Source organism: Festucalex cinctus, chromosome 17 (genome assembly GCF_051991245.1).
Source record: "Festucalex cinctus isolate MCC-2025b chromosome 17, RoL_Fcin_1.0, whole genome shotgun sequence".
In the NCBI taxonomy this organism is placed as follows: Eukaryota; Metazoa; Chordata; class Actinopteri; order Syngnathiformes; family Syngnathidae; genus Festucalex; species Festucalex cinctus.
Genome location: NC_135427.1, coordinates 14072326 through 14089610, shown reverse-complemented (window position 1 = coordinate 14089610; position 17285 = coordinate 14072326). Strand labels below are relative to the sequence as shown.

Genomic DNA, 17285 nt, shown 5'->3' with positions numbered 1-17285 from the left:
TAGGTGCAGTCTGAGAATTGTGTGTGTTTCGCCGGATTATTACTCACTGTTCCACTGTGCTTCTCCGCAGCCCAAGGAGGCTTAGCGCCTCGTGATTCTCGATGCATTCTCATTGTTTTTAATTTAGTCAAGTTATGTGAATAAATAGTTAAAACCTTATTTGTTTCTGCGCTTTGGGATCCAACTCCAGCACACAAAACAAACGATTACTCGATTTAGTTGATTAATTTGATAATGGATGACTTGTCGATTAATCGATTAACCGCTCTAATTCATTTGATAAATCGATTAGTTGTCGTTGAATATGACACATCTCCAGATGACTCCACCTGACATGCTGACGAGTATGCAAAGTAGGGTATGATAGAGGGAATCGGGTCACTGATCTTGTTCACATTCTGAAGAACTGTTAAGATTGAGATTATTTTATTTTTGTAATACTCCAACCCCAGACTCTGTCTCCAGCAGCCCCCCCACATGAGTTGATTTCTCTACCGTTCCCAGGAGTCTGGCTCTCCGCATGGAGCAGCAAACTGGTGTGACACAGCTCCGTCTGAATGTACAGCCGACCGCACTCCTCCCAGGCGGCCACCAAGTCGAGGATGTGAGGGTGCGGGCAGACTCGCTCGTGGTTCCTCGCCTCCCTCACTTTGCGGTTCCTGTCAGCGTTGCCCCTGTAGCGTTTGAGCGAGCGTTTGACAGCATACAGGCGGCCATCCTTGTTATTTTCAACCTAGGAAAGAAAAGATGATAGAATTCCATCTGGCGACAAATAAAAACTCCTCACTCACTCACTCACCTTGTGGACTTCACCAAAGGAACCCCTCCCCAGCAGGCCCAGCGTAGTGAAGCACTGATTGAAATACGACTGCTGCTTTTTGGGGTCGTACACAGTTTCCGGAGGGGGCGAGTGGCTGAGGGAACAAGACAGGGGTGTCCACGGGGTCGCTTTTTGGGGAAAGAAACGGCTCACGGAGAAAGACTCCTTGGACGGCGCCAGCGGCGGCAGAGAGCGCAACAGGTCAGGGGTCGAGACCGAGGAGTTGGACGTGGACGAGGAGGAGAAAGGGTGTCGGCGCTTTTTCAAGGAAAAGGACTGCTCCGCTTGGGCAAAGTGGGTGGGGAGCGGGAGTACTCTGGTCACTGTGGTATCCACGGTTAGTGACATTTTCTCTTCAGCCCCTTTCTTTGTAAACAATGATCTGTAACAGTAAAGGGAAAAAAAGATTGACCAAGTACATCTGACATGCTAAGGAAGCATTCTGCTGGGTATTTACATGATGTCTACTGTAGAAAGAAAGAAAGAAAGCAGGTCAATGCTACTGGTATTGATACTTGTAGATTTGACATGAAAGAGTCAACTGGAATAACCGATTCGTGCGTTGAAACTCCAATCACCCAACTGGTAAGATAACGATAAAAGATGCTTTTCCACATCTTTTCCATACACAAGTTATGCCGATATTGCTTCTGTTCACAAACAAATTCACAAAAAAAACATGACACGAGGCTTTACGGACGTTCAGCAACGCTAGCTTGTTCCGTACTCTCCAGTGTAGCAAAGTTTAGATTTGAGTGTCCACATAAACGTAAATGACTGTGTGGTTCTTTTAGTGTGTGCACAAGTAAATAAAAAAATTATACTTACCATAATCTTGTAAATACGGCACAAAATGTATTAAAAACAAACTGAGGCGCCCACCCGATCCTCCTCAGTCGAAGTTGTGAAGTGACGTGACGTATCGTGTTGCTATCAATCCCACTAGAATTCTCGGCAGGACACTCTGAGCTGCAATACGATTGGCTGGAGGACACAAGAGGATGCGATATAATTGGCTAGCTTCAGCCAATCATTACGTTAGATGGGCGTGTCTTGCCTAGAACTACAGTGGGGTTTTAGACGTATCAACATTCGAAACTAGCTCGCGCCAAATTCTGACATAAACCATACGTAGTGACGCGCACTGGGGTTTCGTGAATACAAAGTACACATGTAATCTGTTGTAAAGCCGCGCAGGCGCAGTGAGTCCGGGGCTTCTGCTGCACTACTGGGCTGGCGCATCGGGCTAGCTAGCTGATAACTTGAGATGGTAAGTGGCTTGTTTTCATCACGTTTTTGTCATTTGAGTCCCTAGCTAACTCACGAAGATTAACCTTCATTGGCCGGTATCAAAATGACGACGCTGTTGGCGATTAAAATGGGCGATTTAGGTCTTTAATAGCGATCTGATGCTACATTAGCTATATTAGCTTCGGGCTTCCCATTTACAATGATAGGAAGGTAACTTAGCCGGCTAACCATGGCGGTGATGTAATTTGAGTCCAAGTTAAATACTTAGCCGATGGAAATAGAGACAAATAAAGCACATGAGTTTATTTTTGGCGTTAATAAACACCACTCCTTAAAGATGTTTTTGTGTATTGGTGAGCCGATTGTCAGCATTTAGCTCGCGATTGGATTAATGCCAGAAACTGTGGTGCTTTCCGGAAATCGGATGAATTTCCTACTCGGTTTATAATTAGAATGTTTCGCAATGCTCGTATTTGGCCTGCTTAATTTGTTATTTGAAAGCACTGTCAACTTATTTTTTCGCAATAAACTCACTACGATCAGGATATTTTGTTAGCTGCAACCATCACATAAAATATGCATGCATATATCCTGGCATAAGTTAATCAACATGAATAGTTTGATTTGGTGTCAATCTCATTTGTCCTCACTTCAGGATGTGTTCTTAATGATCCGGCGTCACAAGACCACCATCTTCACAGATGCCAAAGAGTCCACCACAGTCTATGAACTAAAGCGTATCGTGGAGGGGATTCTAAAGAGACCACCCGAGGACCAGCGGCTCTACAAAGTGAATTGACCGCCATATGAACAACCGCTTTTAAGACTTCTGTGACTAATTCCCGCTGTGACTTCTTCGCAGGACGACCAGTTGCTAGAGGACAGCAAAACTCTGGGTGACAGCGGATTCACCAACCAGACTGCCAGACCACAGGCACCGGCTACAGTTGGTCTGGCTTTTCGAGTTAATGGTATGTACACACAGTGAGTAAAGTATGGTGAATCTTGTAGAGAAATGTTTCAAAGTGTAAAGTCAAACAGATGAAACACAGAGAAGCGTTAATTCTTAATAATAATTTTGCATTATTTACAACATTTGTGCTTTTTTTGTGTTCCGCATGAAACTTTGCAAACTTCCTGTTAAGTTTCAATTGCAACAAAAAGCTTTGGCATTTCTAACAGAAAAACAACAAACGCATAAAAAAAACATACTTTTTAAAGTATTCCTTAACGCATACGCAAACGAAGATTTTCACAACTACAGTAAGTGAGCTGCAGTAATAAGTCATTCTTCTCAGAGGATAAAGAAAATATGACTGTTGTATTGACTGTCTACATGTGTTGCTATTATTTGTGTTCAAAATAATAGTTGTTTTAAGGTTCATAATTACCACAAATTGATGCTAGTTTCATTAGCTCATCTATGCAGTTTCCTGTTATGTGTTAGCATTAAGCTAGCAGACTTTCCAAAGGTGAAGCTGTGATTATTTTAAATGCACATGTAACTCTCCTTATTTTATGCTTCGTTTTATCATAAACTTCCACCAGGAACGGCAATAAACAACTTGAAGCTAGTGTTAATTTTGTCTGCTATTTTTAACGTTTTAGTCCAATTTCAAGTCACACTTGTTTTTATCACAGTTGGTCAACCTCATCTCATTTTTATTTTGCCCATTTTTAGTTGACTATAAATGTTGTATTTGAGTCTTTATTTTAGTCCAAGAAAATTTCATTTCATTCATCTTGTTTTAGTCAACAAAAACTGTCAACGTTTTAGTCCAGTTTTAGTCAGGACAATCATTTTACCCCTGTGTATATATATTTTTTTTTTTGTCAGCAGATTGTATTGAACCTTTTTGGAACAAACTATTTCACATCAAATTTTCTCATCTTTTTGATGGAAAACAACTTGACACAATTACAGTGGCTACTCCATGATATGAGCTAGTAAGTGCCAGCATTAGTTATCAGTCGCATTAAAATTCTTGTTATTATTGAACGTTATAGACGTTGGATTAATGTTAAGTTAGAACTATATATATATATATATATATATATACATACATTTTTTTTTACCTTTATGTACAGCACTTTGTATACAGCAATGCCTGTTCTTAAAGCGCTTTATAAATAAAGTTGAGTTGAGGCAATTGTGGTTGGCTAATACAGTTACCACTCAAACACCAAAAGGGGGAGAAAAAAAGAAAAACTAAAAGCACACTGTTTTGCGATTAGGTTATTGCACTTGGTCAAACCTCGATGTCGGTTAGATTTAGATTAATCGTGCAGCCCTAACTTGAAGCCTCGTTTTTACGCGCGCGCATGTGTCTCCTGTGCCCCAACCCAGATGAGATGTTTGAGCAGCTGCACATCGAGGCCTTCTCCAGCCCCCCAGAGCTCCCCGATGTGATGAAGCCTCAGGACTCCGGTAGCACTGCCAATGAACAAGCCGTGCAGTGATACCCCACAAGGCGACGCAATTGTGGAAGTAGGGTGTGGGTTGGGGATGTGTGGATTAACTACAGTGAAGAAGAGGTAGTGGGAGTGGAGGATATGTAGTTTCATTTCAGTTGATGAACGGGGACATTCTGGGTAACCGCACCCGTCCATGTTACCTTCATGCTATCATCGCAGCAGCCCCTCCCCCCTCTCCTCCCCTCCCAATTGGCTTCACGTGTCAGGTTTTTAGGTAAATATGATTTCCACTTGGGTTCTACTCCTTGGTTTTGGAAAGTGTGAAGGTATGTGTGTGTGTGGCATAATCTAATTATTTTCATTAATATTTTTGGAGAAAGTGAAAGTGTAGTAGTCCTTTTTAGACGTAACCTGCATGGGTAAGGATTGTGGTGTGTAAATGGGCAAAATTGCATGACCCGAGGGCTTTATTATCGTCACACAAATGGATGAACCCGTTCTAGTTTCCTTATGTCATGTCTTCCAGTTATGTTTGTCTGAATTTTTTTTTTGTGTGTGTCTCTCCAGGAAAATAATTTTGTTGACGTTATTGTCATCTGTTTGTTTGGTTTTTTTTCGTGCGTGTGTCGTCACTGTTGAAACCAAAGGCGGGTACCTCTCGGACACCACAGAAAAGTTCCTTTTCGGAGATTTTTTTGCCACAAACTTCTGGAAATTGTTCCGTCACGCGTCATCCTTTTGCGGCACCTTTCCCCACAAAAAAATACCCTGTAACTGTGAGCTTGCTTAATTAAAGGTTTTCCATTTTTTTGGTTTTTTACACTTCTGTCTTTCTTCCCTCATATTTTACCACACATTTTAAAGTCAATGCAAAGAGGTTTGCAGTAGAATTTAACTGTTGTCGAGAGCATTTGGTCACAGGTTAGCTACAGTCTATCCCAGCTGACTTTGGTTACAGGTTTTGGCTACGGCCGGGACTGAATGCCAAGATTATATATAGTCTTCTGGATAAAAGCCACACAAACATGGGGAGAATGTGTAAACTCCACATAGGAAGAATGAGATTCAAGCCCCAAACCTTGGAACTGTGAGGAAGCAGTAAAGTTAAAAAAAAAAAAAAAAAAAAAGTCAACTATTAAGTGTTCATACTCAATTTTCAAAAGCAATACTGCTTATCAGGAGCTGTTTCAGTTTTTTATAGTCAGCTAAGGGCCAAGCATTATTATTATTATTATTATTATTTTAAACTGTGTTAAGTGAGGCTTTTTATAACACTTCTAAGTGTTTATTGATTTTTAGGATTGCATGGCAGGCCTGATCAAATGCTCTCCCCACGCACCAAGATGTTAAAGAAACTGCATTTCAGTCTTAAATAAAATAATAATGGGGTTTAGGACCAATTTCTTACCTGGCAAATCCCATCTATGTCTATATGCACAGGTCATTTTGAAGATAACTTTTCATCTTCTGAGTGTTTAACAAAAAAAAACAACCTTCCACACAATCGTTACTTAAAAAAAATCTAGTGCAATAATCATTGGTAAATATATTTTAGATTTTGCTGTTTGGTGCGATAATTCTGGCACCTGAAAAAAACAAAAAAAATTACAATTGAAGTTTTAATTTCATTTGAATACTAATTTAATTTAAGTTATACTCTGATCATAGTAACAGTTGTAAATTAATGCTGTTTGCTCGATTACATGCTAGCTGTTATGCGAACTGGACAAGAACAAGAAAATGTTTTTCTGTTTATATGAATAATTGTATTGAGTTTGAGTGACACACACACTTCCTGTAATCAGTGGTTTGAAACTTTGCAGTAAGTACCGGTGTCGGTACCAGATGTGATCGGGTTGCCAGATATTGTATCTGGGTCGCCTGCCTATGACGTCACGTTACATGATTGTCTGGAAATTGTCCGTTTACAAAAAGAAATTGTGAAAATGTAAATAAACGTAAATATATCATTTAGTCAATCTGTTTTATTATTTATTCAATATATTTTGTGTTTATATTCTTAGGTTTATTTACGTTTTTACAATTTCAGTACGTACATTTTGTAATTTATCTTACATCTTTAATATTTTCTTTCCAATGTTTGACGTCATCTGGATAACTTTCAGCCAATCCTGTAGCGGGACGTGTTCGTTTGGCGACCCCGATATGATCTGGCAGCCGGATCACATCTACTGTAGTACCGACACCGGTGCAATTTAAAAAAATAAAAATAAATAAATAGCGGTGTCAAAGTTAAATGTAAAGATTAACTGCAGAGTTAAAGCTATAACTTTGGCAACACGAAAATACGTCGCTCTTAAGTATCACCATTAGCTATGACTAACATTCAAATACATTTCATCAACATTCCGCACAAGAAAATCATTAAAAGTTATTCGTCACGGGCTATTGGGGGTGGGGGCAATTTTAGAGGGTACTCAAATCAGCTATTTGGTATTTTGAATATTTTTTAGAAATCACTAGCTGTTTTCTTCACGGACTTGAATCACTTAATTACGTCACGCGAAGACATAAATGCACGTTTTTTTTCCCCTCACAGGAGTTCGTGCAGCTCGCATGCAATGCGACTTTAAACACAATTTGTCCCCCAGACCGGGAATGTCTTCCCTACAGCCAGTCATGCAGTGACGTCATGTGTCCAGGGAATGCGGGCTGGGAACCGCATTCTTCCCCCCCTCCTCCCTCCCTTCAGTGAACGCCTTCCCGACTGCGAGGAGGCATTACACAGGAAGTGGGAAGGAGTAAGTGAAAAAAAAAAAAAAAAAAGAAGACGGGACGCCCTCCTCCTCTTCCTCCTGTGTGGGCGAATAACGGTGCATGAGAAGTTATTGTAGCCAGACAATAGCACCATATTACACACTCACACATACATAGGATCCAAGCTGGGGTGTTCCACCATGGAGGATTTGGGTAAGTAGAGAGAGTGTGTTGTTCTTTTACAGCTGTGGAAGGGGGATCTTTATTTTTGGGCTGCCCTGCAGGAAATCAGCTCTCTGCTGACGCTGGTTGCTTGATTTTTTTCTTCCACCTCCTCACCATGTAAGACAGCAACGTTTGTGTGTGTCTTGACAAAGTTGGGAGTCCAATGATGGTTTGTGATCACTCACATCTGGCTGGTCTTCTTTGTTAAGTGGAGCTCTGTGGCGTGCACACTCTTAATGCAGTTTTTTTGTCAATTATAACAATATGATGGCTGGAGATAAAGTCCTTGTTTCCAAGATGCTTCTTCTTGTTCCCGAAAAGCGTAATGAGAAAGTGGGGAGAACTGTGCCCGCAAATAGCCCAAGGCCGTGCTACTCTACTTTGCCCCAACAAAAACCCACAAAGCTCTATGAGAGTAGAATTTGACCTTTTTATTTTTTCTCCACTATTCTTCCCATTGATTCTGCTTTACGGAGTGCCACAAGGATGCAGCCAAGCGAAACTCTGCACATCTGGATTAGATCGGCCATGTTTGGTCCACTTTATGCCCCCCCCCCCCCCCCCCCCCCCCTTACAACTTACTGTTGTAAGTTAATGTGTTGAGAAAGGAAGCTTGCAGCAGCCAAGACAAACAATTTGGATGGGCCCGCTCTAAATATGGGCATCATTCCCTTTGGGAGAATTTTACCTCCTTATATGAGCAGACTGAATGTGTGTAAGAGGGAGCAAGTGGGGGGGTGCTGTAGATTATGCACATGATCCTCGCCACACACTCGTACCAGGATGGTGAATCATCCTGGGTCAATGAGCAATGGTGGGGGGAACGCCGTTTATATTGAACATCTGCATTTAAAATTAAATAATGGCGCTCAAACATTCATAAATTAAATTAGAATTTGTAGCAGGAATTAGGAATGATTTTCTATCTTTATGAACACTGTCAGAGAGGCATTCATTTTTTTTCGCTAGCTATCCTTCCACCCCAAAAATACACTTTCCTTTCGCTGCCGTGGCCACTTTAGAGCGCCTCATTGTCAGCCATGAGTGCATGCACGTCACACCGAGAAAGCCGGAACAGCGAAGAGGGTGGATTTTTAATTATTTTTTATTCTTTTGTCTGACTTGATAGTCAACATGTAGACCAGTGCTTTTGGGATGATGTTGTCGCTTTAGAGTGCCTCGTTGTAGGCCATGAGTGCGCGCACATCACAGAGGGAAGGGCAAAGAATGAGGGGTGCGGGCGCCCTCTGATGGGACAGTCAGTGTGTGGAGTGTGGACAAGGGCTTTGGGCTTGTGTGGCTTCTTTAGAGCGCCTCATTGTCAGCCATGAGTGCATGCACGTCACACCGAGAAAGCCGGAAGAGCGAAGAGGGTGGATTTGTACTTATTTTTTATTATTTTGTCTGACTTGATAGTCAACATGTAGACCAGTGCTTTTGGGCTGATGTTGTCGCTTTAGAGTGCCTCGTTGTAGGCTGTGAGTGTGCGCACATCACAGAGGAAAGGGCAACGAATTTGGGGGGCTCTGATGTGACAGCTAGTGTGTGCAGTGTAGACAAGGGCTTTGGGCTGGCGTGGCTGCTTTAGAGTGCCTCATTGTATGTCATGAGTTCTTGCAAATAGGAGGATGGGATTAACAAAATAATAATAATAATAAAAAACTCTGGCATGTATGCAGATTATGGAGAGAAGGCAGAAGAGCGTGATTAAAAAAATAAAGTAAAAGTCTGACATGTGGACCAGAAAGTTGTTCACTTTAGAGCGCCCCGTTATTGAAGCATATGTCATGACAAGTTGACAACCAAATAGTATACTGGACAACTATTGATCAATTTATGATAAGGGGAAAATGTTGCAATATTTCTAAAAAGTGCAGAAAATGACAATAGTTGTACTGATTTTCTGCCAAAATGAAACAAACAAACCCAATAAGCTCCTAAATCTTGAGTTTATCAACAGTATTTGAGCCGATCACAATATTAAAGCAGCATAAATAAGCAAAAATGCTGATACGGATGTCTGCGTGCTGACGCCGCTTCTGATGTGCCTCTTTTTTTTTTTTAAAATGGAGTTTGACATGATTTATGATGGCTTCAAGAGCTAACGCAAACCAGCGAGCTTGTAATGAATCATTAGCGCACACAGTGAAGGATGATGTCATGCAGCCGCAAAGCTAAAAATAAGGGGGATGAAGAACGGAATAAAAAAAAATAGACTGCCAAACACTCTTCCTCCTCTGCATCCTTTCCATGCTGGCATGTCTGGACTATCGAAAAGATTTGTGAAGCCTCCATGTGGTTTGCTATGAGGTTGTGAAGCTGTCTCGTTTCTCCTCAGGAGTGCCTGAGACACTTAACTACCCTCTCAGTCCTCGTATCGTTGTCTTTGGTATGTAACTGTCTTGTGCATGCGCTTCTACTTTTCTATCTATGCATGTGATTCTAATCTGTGCTTATAATACAGTTTCACCATGATGTCACATGCACTTCCTGGTGGTAGTAACTCAGATAAACAAACAAACTCTGGCGTGTCATTTGATCAAGACAGAGCAATTGAGAAAAGTTTAAGTTCAAGTCTGCCACCAGGAAGTACCCTGGCAACGTTTGTTTACAAACTTTATCTACACAGACTCCATCCATTTCCTCGACCATTCCAGTTTATAGTCCGTCTCTCCCACGCAGACGCCCTCCTCGCCGATTTGGAGAGCACCGGCTCCCCTCTGGCTCGTTGCCCGGTGCTCCTTACGTCAGATCCGCCGACACACGCCGATCCGGCCACGCAGAACCCGACCGAGGTTCGCCCGCCGCCACCCGCCTACACCCCACAGCAGGTATTGAATAATCGCTGAAAAACGCTTTGCCTCATATATCACTACACTTCATTTAATCCCTATCCAGACTTGCATGCATTTTTTTTCCCCAAGCTCTTAAATTGAGGCTGGATCCTCCAGTTGATCCCAAAGGTTTGGGAAATGATGTCTCTGTCTCTCTCTCTCTCTCTCTCTCTCTCTCTCTCTGTTTCTCTCTTTTCTTTAATTTTTGTTTTAGAATAAGCGTAATTCATCCTGACATTGTGGAATATGCCCAATCCAAAATTCCATCAATGTTAGATCTTGCTGAGTAAAAGTCTCGCATAAGCTTTAAGGTCCATACCTAACCAGTTCAGGAAAGTCCAGTTGATTACTTCACGCCACGTAACGTAACGTAACGTAACGTAACGTAACGTAACGTAACGTAACGTAACGTAACGTAACGTAACGTAACGTAACGTAACGTAACGTAACGTAACGTAACGTAACGTAACGTTGCACAACATCCCATAATGTAACACAGCTAATGCAATGTGTTCTAAAATGACAGCATAATTTAATGTAACGTGACCTAATGTGACTAAAAATAGCATATCATAGCATAGCATAGCATAGCATAGTATAGCATAGCATAGCATAGCATAGCATAGCATTCTAATGTATCATGTATGTGATATAAGATAATGTAGCATAGCGAAACGTAGTGTAACATAAGGCCATAGGTTACGTAATATAGCATAACTAAATGTAACTAAACCTAATATATGTGATGTAAGATAATGTAACATAATATAGCGGAACATAAAGAAATATGATGTAGCTTAACATCACAACATAACTTAATGTAACAAGGCGATAGGTTACGTAATAGCATAACAAAACGTGACGTAGTATAACGGAATAACGTAACATAACCTAATGTATGTGATGTAACATAACAGACGAAAAAAAATGAGATATGATTTAGCATAACATAAAGCAAAACTTAAGTTACGTAACACAGCATAACTTAATGTAACGTGACGTAGCAGAATGCAACATAACAGAGCGTAACCAATGTACGGTTACGTGAGATAATGTAACATAACATAGTGGAACGTAATGGAATATGACATAACATAACAAAGCAAAACTTTACGAAACAAGGCAATAGGTTAGGCTATGTATAGCATAGCAATATAACGTGACAGAGCATAACATAACAGAGCGTAAGCTAATGTAATAAGACGTAGCATAACAAGATGCCCAACATAACATGGCATAGCTCAATGTAATGTGACGTAATATAACAGTATAGCTTCATGTAACCTAACCTAAAGAAACAGCATAACGTTATGTATGTAGAGTGACCTAACATAACTTATGTAGATTTACTGCTCTGTGAAGCCTACGCTTAATAATATCTTATTGTCTCAGACGGTTTCTGCAGCCATGAAGTCGTCCCAGAATTCCAAACCAGATAAACTATACAGGTAATCAAATTTTTTTTCCACCAACTATCATGTGTTTGCTAATCACTGTGCTACACGCTCATACACTGGCTTCTTTTGTTATCTGTCTTACAGCACTGTGTGTAAATCACGCTCTCCCCGCTCAGCTGATCCCCCGACTCTTTCTCCCCCGGCCTTCTCCTCCTCCTCGCTGCTCGGAGGAGGTCTGAGTGAACTGGACCATCTGTTACAGGAGCTCAACGCCACCCAGTTCAACATCACAGGTGAGCGCATGCGCGTTTGGAATGAAAAGGTGTTTTTACTGGTTGGCGGCGAATAAGTTAAGGTCCATGTCCTAGTACACTCACTCTTTGTCTTGACGAGAAAAGACAATTCGACCAGTTCTCATCACATGTTGCTCATTTTCCAGATGAGATCCTGGCCCAGTTCCCCACTTCTAAAGATGACAAGATGAAGGACAAGGACTCCAACATCTCTAAGTAAAAAATCTATCGCGTTCTTGCTTCTATGAATGTTTGAAGATGTTTGTTTTCTTCTTCCTAGGGGGGCATGACAGAAAATAATTGAGAATCAATGATTTAAAGTCAAAATTCTGAGAATAACGTGACCCTTTTTGCCAAACCTTTTTTTCCCCCTCTTCACTGGCCCTAATCCTCTTCCGTACAGTTTGATTAGTCATTGAGGTTAGAAATAGTAAGTAGTGTATTGGTTATTGTATTATAATTTTCTCTCAGCTCTGCAAAGCCTTCAGCAACATCCGCCACGCTGGAGTTGGACAAACTGATGGCATCTCTCTCTGACTTCCGTGTCCAAAGCACAGTAAGTAGCAACGTGAAAAATACATTTTAAAAAATAATAATAATGATTTTTTTTCCCATCTCTCCAGCCGACTCTGCCTGTCAGCCCAGTGATCACGACAACAACACCATCAACCGCAGCGGTCGCACAACAGCAGCAGCAACCGGCGGTCCCTTCACAGGCATCTTCGGGGGGCTCGTTGGACAGCATGCTGGGGCTCCTCCAATCCGACCTGAGCCGACAAGGGGTCCAAACGTCCTCCAAAGGGAACTGTTCGGCCTGTCAGAAGCCGGTCGTGGGTCAGGTGAGCGCTCGCCGTTTACAAGTTTAGCACATCTGCTCCTGTGTCGCCTCCGTTCAACTTTTTACAGAACGTTGCGACTGTTCCCCTCACTCAGGTGGTGACGGCGCTGGGCAAGGTGTGGCACCCCGAGCACTTTGTGTGCACGCAATGCGAGACAGAGTTGGGCAGCCGCAACTTCTTCGAGAAGGACGGGCGGCCGTACTGCGAATCGGACTACTTCACACTCTTCTCCCCTCACTGCGCGCACTGCAACAAGCCCATATTAAATGTAAGAGGTCTCTTTTGCGTATTCTGAATCAACCTTTCCACGCATGATCAGATTTATAAACTTTTTCACCATGACGCCATACATACTTCTGCGTTTTTAGTCACTTCCGCCTGGCAGTACCCTGGCGCCAATTGTTGACAACAGTCTGAAAAGATGTGTTTTATCTCTCAACCAGAAAATGGTGACTGCCTTGGACAAGAACTGGCACCCTGAGTGTTTCTGCTGCGTCAAGTGCAGCAGCACGTTTGGCGAGGAAGGTAAACGGCAGAGGTGGCAAATGGACTCACACTGGGTAGTTTAAGTAGAAGTAGGTGTAGGCCTACAGATATTTGTGTAAGAAGGGCTAAGAGGCTTTTTTACTGCTAGCTAGCGTTGGCTCAGGCGTTTATGCTATCAAAACAACATGCTTGAACAAACAAGCAAGACAAACATAAAGAATATATTAATTCATTTAAGCACATTTATCTGCCAATAGAACAAAAAATGGCTTGGTAACATTTCCTAAAACAGCTATTTTTGTTTTACTGCTAGCTAAGGTTACATCAGGTGTTTATGCTATCAAAACAACTTGCTTGAACAAATTAAAAACAAGTAGAAAAACAAAAAGTAAGTAATGCAATGAGGAATTTATATATATTACTTCATTTAAGCAAATGTATTTTCCAATAAAACAAAAGCTTGACTTGGTAACAAGTAAACATGGCTATTTTTTCCCGCGAGCTAGCATTGGCTCAGGCGTTTATGCTATCAAAACAACACGCCTGAACAAATAATCCAAAAAGAAAAGACAAACAAAAAGGAAGTAACGAAATGAGGAATATATATTAATTAATTTAAGCACATTTATCTGCCAATGGAACAAAAAACCTGATTTGGTAACATTTCCTAAAACAGCGATTTATTTGACTGCTACCTGAGGTTGCATTAGGTGTTTATGCTATCAAAATGACATGCTCCAACAAACAAAAAACAAGCAAGACAAACAAAAAGAATATATTAATTCATTTAAGGAAATGTATCTGCGAATAAAACAAAAAAAAAACCAAATGACTTGGTAACATTTCCTAAAACAAGTAAACATAGCTACTAGCTAGCATAAAAAAAAGTAGTGTCATCTTAAATGTAGTGAAGCAAAACATCCTTACTAATATAAGGAAAATATTTAAGATTTTTTTTTTTTTTGCAATGTTTAAAATATATGCTAAAATTTTGCACATGTACTAGAAATTTTTGGGATTTTATTCAAAAACTAATTATGGGTAGATTACAAACAAACAAACAAACAAACAAACAAACTTGATATTGCTATTTGATCTTGTTTACATTGTAATTTTTGCAGTGAGCCCCCCTATGCAGTTACAATATCAAACAGCACACTGGCATCACCTAGAAAGCGACGGGATGTTGTTGTCATCACTTTTGCTCCATCCAACATTCTTGTTTTCAGGCTTCCACGACCGCGAGGGCCATCAGTACTGCCAGCAGTGCTTCCTGACTTTGTTTGCCTCCCGATGTCAAGGCTGCAGCCAGCCCATCCTGGAAAACTACATCTCGGCCCTCAACTCCCTGTGGCACCCGCAGTGCTTCGTCTGCAGGGTGAGTGCGGCGGGATTTTGGGATTAGAGATTTTGGATGAAAATCCAGGACGCTTTTCGGGAGTATTTCAGTAGATTTCAGTAGATAGATAAGCTAATGCTAGGTTAGCGTAGCATCCTAAGATAATGTTAAGTTAGCATGCCTTTAACTTTAATGCTAAGTTAATGCTAAGTTAGCTTAGCATGGTACGTTAATGCTAACTTAATGCTAAGTTAGCCTAAGTTAGCATGCTAAACTAATGCTAAGCTAATGTAGCATTATCTTAGCATGCTAATTTAGCTTAGCATGCTAAGCTAATGCTAAGTTAAAGGGATACTTGACTCATTGAACAATTTCAGCAGTGAAAAGTTAATATTTTGTCCAGAATGAATTTGATAACTTCATTATTTTTCATGTACCATTAATACCTTTACAAAGTAGTTTTTCTACTTGCTGTCGACTGATGAAGACATCACCTATGCTGAGGAAGTAGGTAACGGCCAATCATGGCTCACCTGTTTTCTGGGTTTGGTCAGTACACTGAGCTATGATTGGTCATTACCTACTTCCTCAGCACAGGTGATGTAATCATTAGTCGACAGCAAGTAGAAAAATTACTTTTTAAAAGTATTAATTGTACATAAAAATAATGTAGTTACCACATTAAATAAGGACAAAATATGAACTTTTTACTGCTGAAAATGGCTAAATGAGTCAAGTATCCTTTAATTTTGCATGCTATGCTAATGCTAAGGTAGCATGCTAAGCTAATGCTAACCTAATGCTAAGTTAGCTTAGCATGTTAAGCTAATGCTAAGTTAAATTGCTAAGCTAATGCTAACCTAAATGCTAAATTAGCATAGCATACTAAGCTAACTTAGCATTAGCTTAACATACTAATTGGCCAAGATATAGTATTTATTTATTTTTTTTCAGCCTAAACTTCTTTTCGCCCCGCGCAGGAGTGTTACAGCCCCTTCGTCAACGGCAGCTTCTTCGAGCACGAGGGCAAGCCGCTGTGCGAGGCCCACTACCACCAGTCGCGGGGCAGCGTGTGCCAGGCGTGCCAGCAGCCCATCCTTGGCCGCTGCGTCACCGCCATGGGGGCCAAGTTCCACCCCCATCACCTGGTGTGCCACTTCTGCCTCAAGCCGCTGAGCAAAGGCTGCTTCAAGGAGCAGGAGAACAAGCCCTACTGCCACCCGTGCTTCATCAAGCTCTTCGGCTGAAGGTGCCGACCACCTCCACGTTCCTCCTCTCTTGTCGTCGTCGTGAAATTTTATACTGTGGCAATGAGGCTAGAGCTGGTCTCGTTCTTGTTTTTTTTAAGAGTGCAGTGAACCTCTGATGCGAGCCCTATCATGAAAATCCGAGAGTAATTCGCCACCCAAGCAAAAAGTCATTTGCCTATATACACCACAAGATGGCAGCAGAGCACTTTCTCCTCCTTGGCGCCAAAGCAATACTTTTATATTCAACATAGATTTGGCCTGAGTGCAAAAACAGCAAATGGGGAAGTTTTTCAGTGAATGTAACCATGGCAGCAAGGTGGGGCCAGAGCACTATATGAATCTCCTCAATCACGTCAACATAGTTTCCTTGGCACTGAGATGCCACAAGATGGCAGCAAAGCACTACACAAAGGTCCTTCTTCCTCCTTCAAAATCTGTGAATATGCAGGGGAGCACTTGAATGCCAAATAATTTTCTTTTCTGAAAAAAAAAAAAAGTTGACAGCACTTAGTCTTGGTGGTGTGTAATACAAATAAAAAGTATATAATTATAAATTGGATCGGGGTGGGCAAAATATGGCCTGTGGCACTCCGCATTTACATTTTTAAGAGTTCTGTAATATGTTTGGTGTTTATTTTTTGATTGATTAATTAAAAAATTCCATTACATAATTTGTTAATTAAGGGTTGTAAATAACACAATGCAAATGTAGTATCTAAATGTATATTAGTTCAAGAAAAACTACTTGACAATTATATTAAAAAAATACAATTTAAAAATTAGAATAAATTTTGTTATTTTTAGAAAAAATATTTTTCATACAATATTTTACTTTTTTTGCTACCTGTTTGAATAATGTGGCCCATCTGTTCATGTGATCAAAAGCGCTGCGCACAATTTGAGCACAAGTTTGCCCACCCCTGAATTAAATATACCGGTCTTTAACATAATGTCAAATATTTTTGTTACATGCTTTTATTTTTTACACAATGTGCTGATTTTATGAATTATTATTATTATTATTATTATTTTTAACCAAAGATAGAAAAAAATACTGGTATACTGAAGGGATTTTTTTCTGAGGAATTGCTTTATGTTTCCAGACCAAATAAATTGCTGAAGGTGTTTTTATGTTGTCTACTACGTTGCATAGGACCAATTAAGCTATCACACAATTGATATCAGATCACATTATTCTTTCACAAATACTGTATGCACTTTTGCCAAAAAAAACTCTTCCAAAGAATAAAAACACACACATTTTCACTGCATCATTTCCATTTGTGTTTTTTATTTTCGTAAAGAAATGTAGCCATTGTAGAAAATGTAGTCATGCAACGCTTATCTTGACCACCAGACATCGCCATTTGCCTAATGAAATAAAAATCGATGACGTACACATGCGTCTCGCTACAAAT

General features: G+C 40.7%; 3 protein-coding genes across 4 annotated transcripts in view; 2 read left to right on the top strand and 1 right to left on the bottom strand.

Annotated features, from left to right (window-relative positions):
• The window catches only part of pkmyt1 (protein kinase, membrane associated tyrosine/threonine 1), a 10711-nt gene extending 8895 nt beyond the window's left edge, over positions 1–1816 (bottom strand). The window contains exons 1-3 of the mRNA XM_077503011.1: positions 1649–1816; positions 800–1202; positions 496–733 (exon numbers count right to left, since the gene is read on the bottom strand). Coding sequence (XP_077359137.1) covers positions 496–733; positions 800–1168 — 607 coding nt within the window. The 5' untranslated portion in view covers positions 1169–1202; positions 1649–1816. The remainder of the gene's footprint in view (positions 1–495; positions 734–799; positions 1203–1648) is intronic.
• Positions 1817–1933: 117 nt separating this feature from the next.
• Positions 1934–5306, top strand: LOC144005095 (elongin-B-like). The gene is made up of 4 exons (XM_077503012.1): positions 1934–2090; positions 2727–2861; positions 2934–3042; positions 4419–5306. The coding sequence occupies exons 1-4, from the start codon at positions 2088–2090 to the stop codon at positions 4529–4531; spliced, it is 360 nt and encodes a 119-aa protein (XP_077359138.1). The 5' UTR covers positions 1934–2087; the 3' UTR covers positions 4532–5306.
• Positions 5307–7250: 1944 nt separating this feature from the next.
• Positions 7251–17141, top strand: LOC144005164 (transforming growth factor beta-1-induced transcript 1 protein-like). 2 transcript variants are annotated; one of them, XM_077503152.1, is made up of 12 exons: positions 7251–7417; positions 9768–9818; positions 10112–10260; positions 11656–11711; positions 11805–11953; positions 12100–12169; positions 12425–12509; positions 12577–12792; positions 12887–13060; positions 13236–13317; positions 14508–14656; positions 15598–17141. In XM_077503152.1, exons 1-12 carry the CDS (start codon positions 7405–7407, stop codon positions 15862–15864), a joined length of 1461 nt encoding a protein of 486 aa, XP_077359278.1. In that variant the 5' UTR covers positions 7251–7404; the 3' UTR covers positions 15865–17141. The 2 variants fall into 2 exon arrangements, with proteins under 2 accessions (XP_077359278.1, XP_077359279.1); XM_077503153.1 differs by lacking the exon at positions 9768–9818.
• The last annotated feature ends 144 nt before the right edge of the window (positions 17142–17285 follow it).

Excerpts from the sequence above, each read along its gene's own strand:
- LOC144005095 (XM_077503012.1), top strand. Across the intron at positions 2,862-2,933 it reads AGGACCAGCGGCTCTACAAA|GACGACCAGTTGCTAGAGGA; the intron begins GTGAATTGACCG and ends ACTTCTTCGCAG. Across the intron at positions 3,043-4,418 it reads TCTGGCTTTTCGAGTTAATG|ATGAGATGTTTGAGCAGCTG; the intron begins GTATGTACACAC and ends GCCCCAACCCAG.
- LOC144005164 (XM_077503152.1), top strand. Across the intron at positions 10,261-11,655 it reads CCGCCTACACCCCACAGCAG|ACGGTTTCTGCAGCCATGAA; the intron begins GTATTGAATAAT and ends TTATTGTCTCAG. Across the intron at positions 12,170-12,424 it reads AAGGACTCCAACATCTCTAA|CTCTGCAAAGCCTTCAGCAA; the intron begins GTAAAAAATCTA and ends ATTTTCTCTCAG.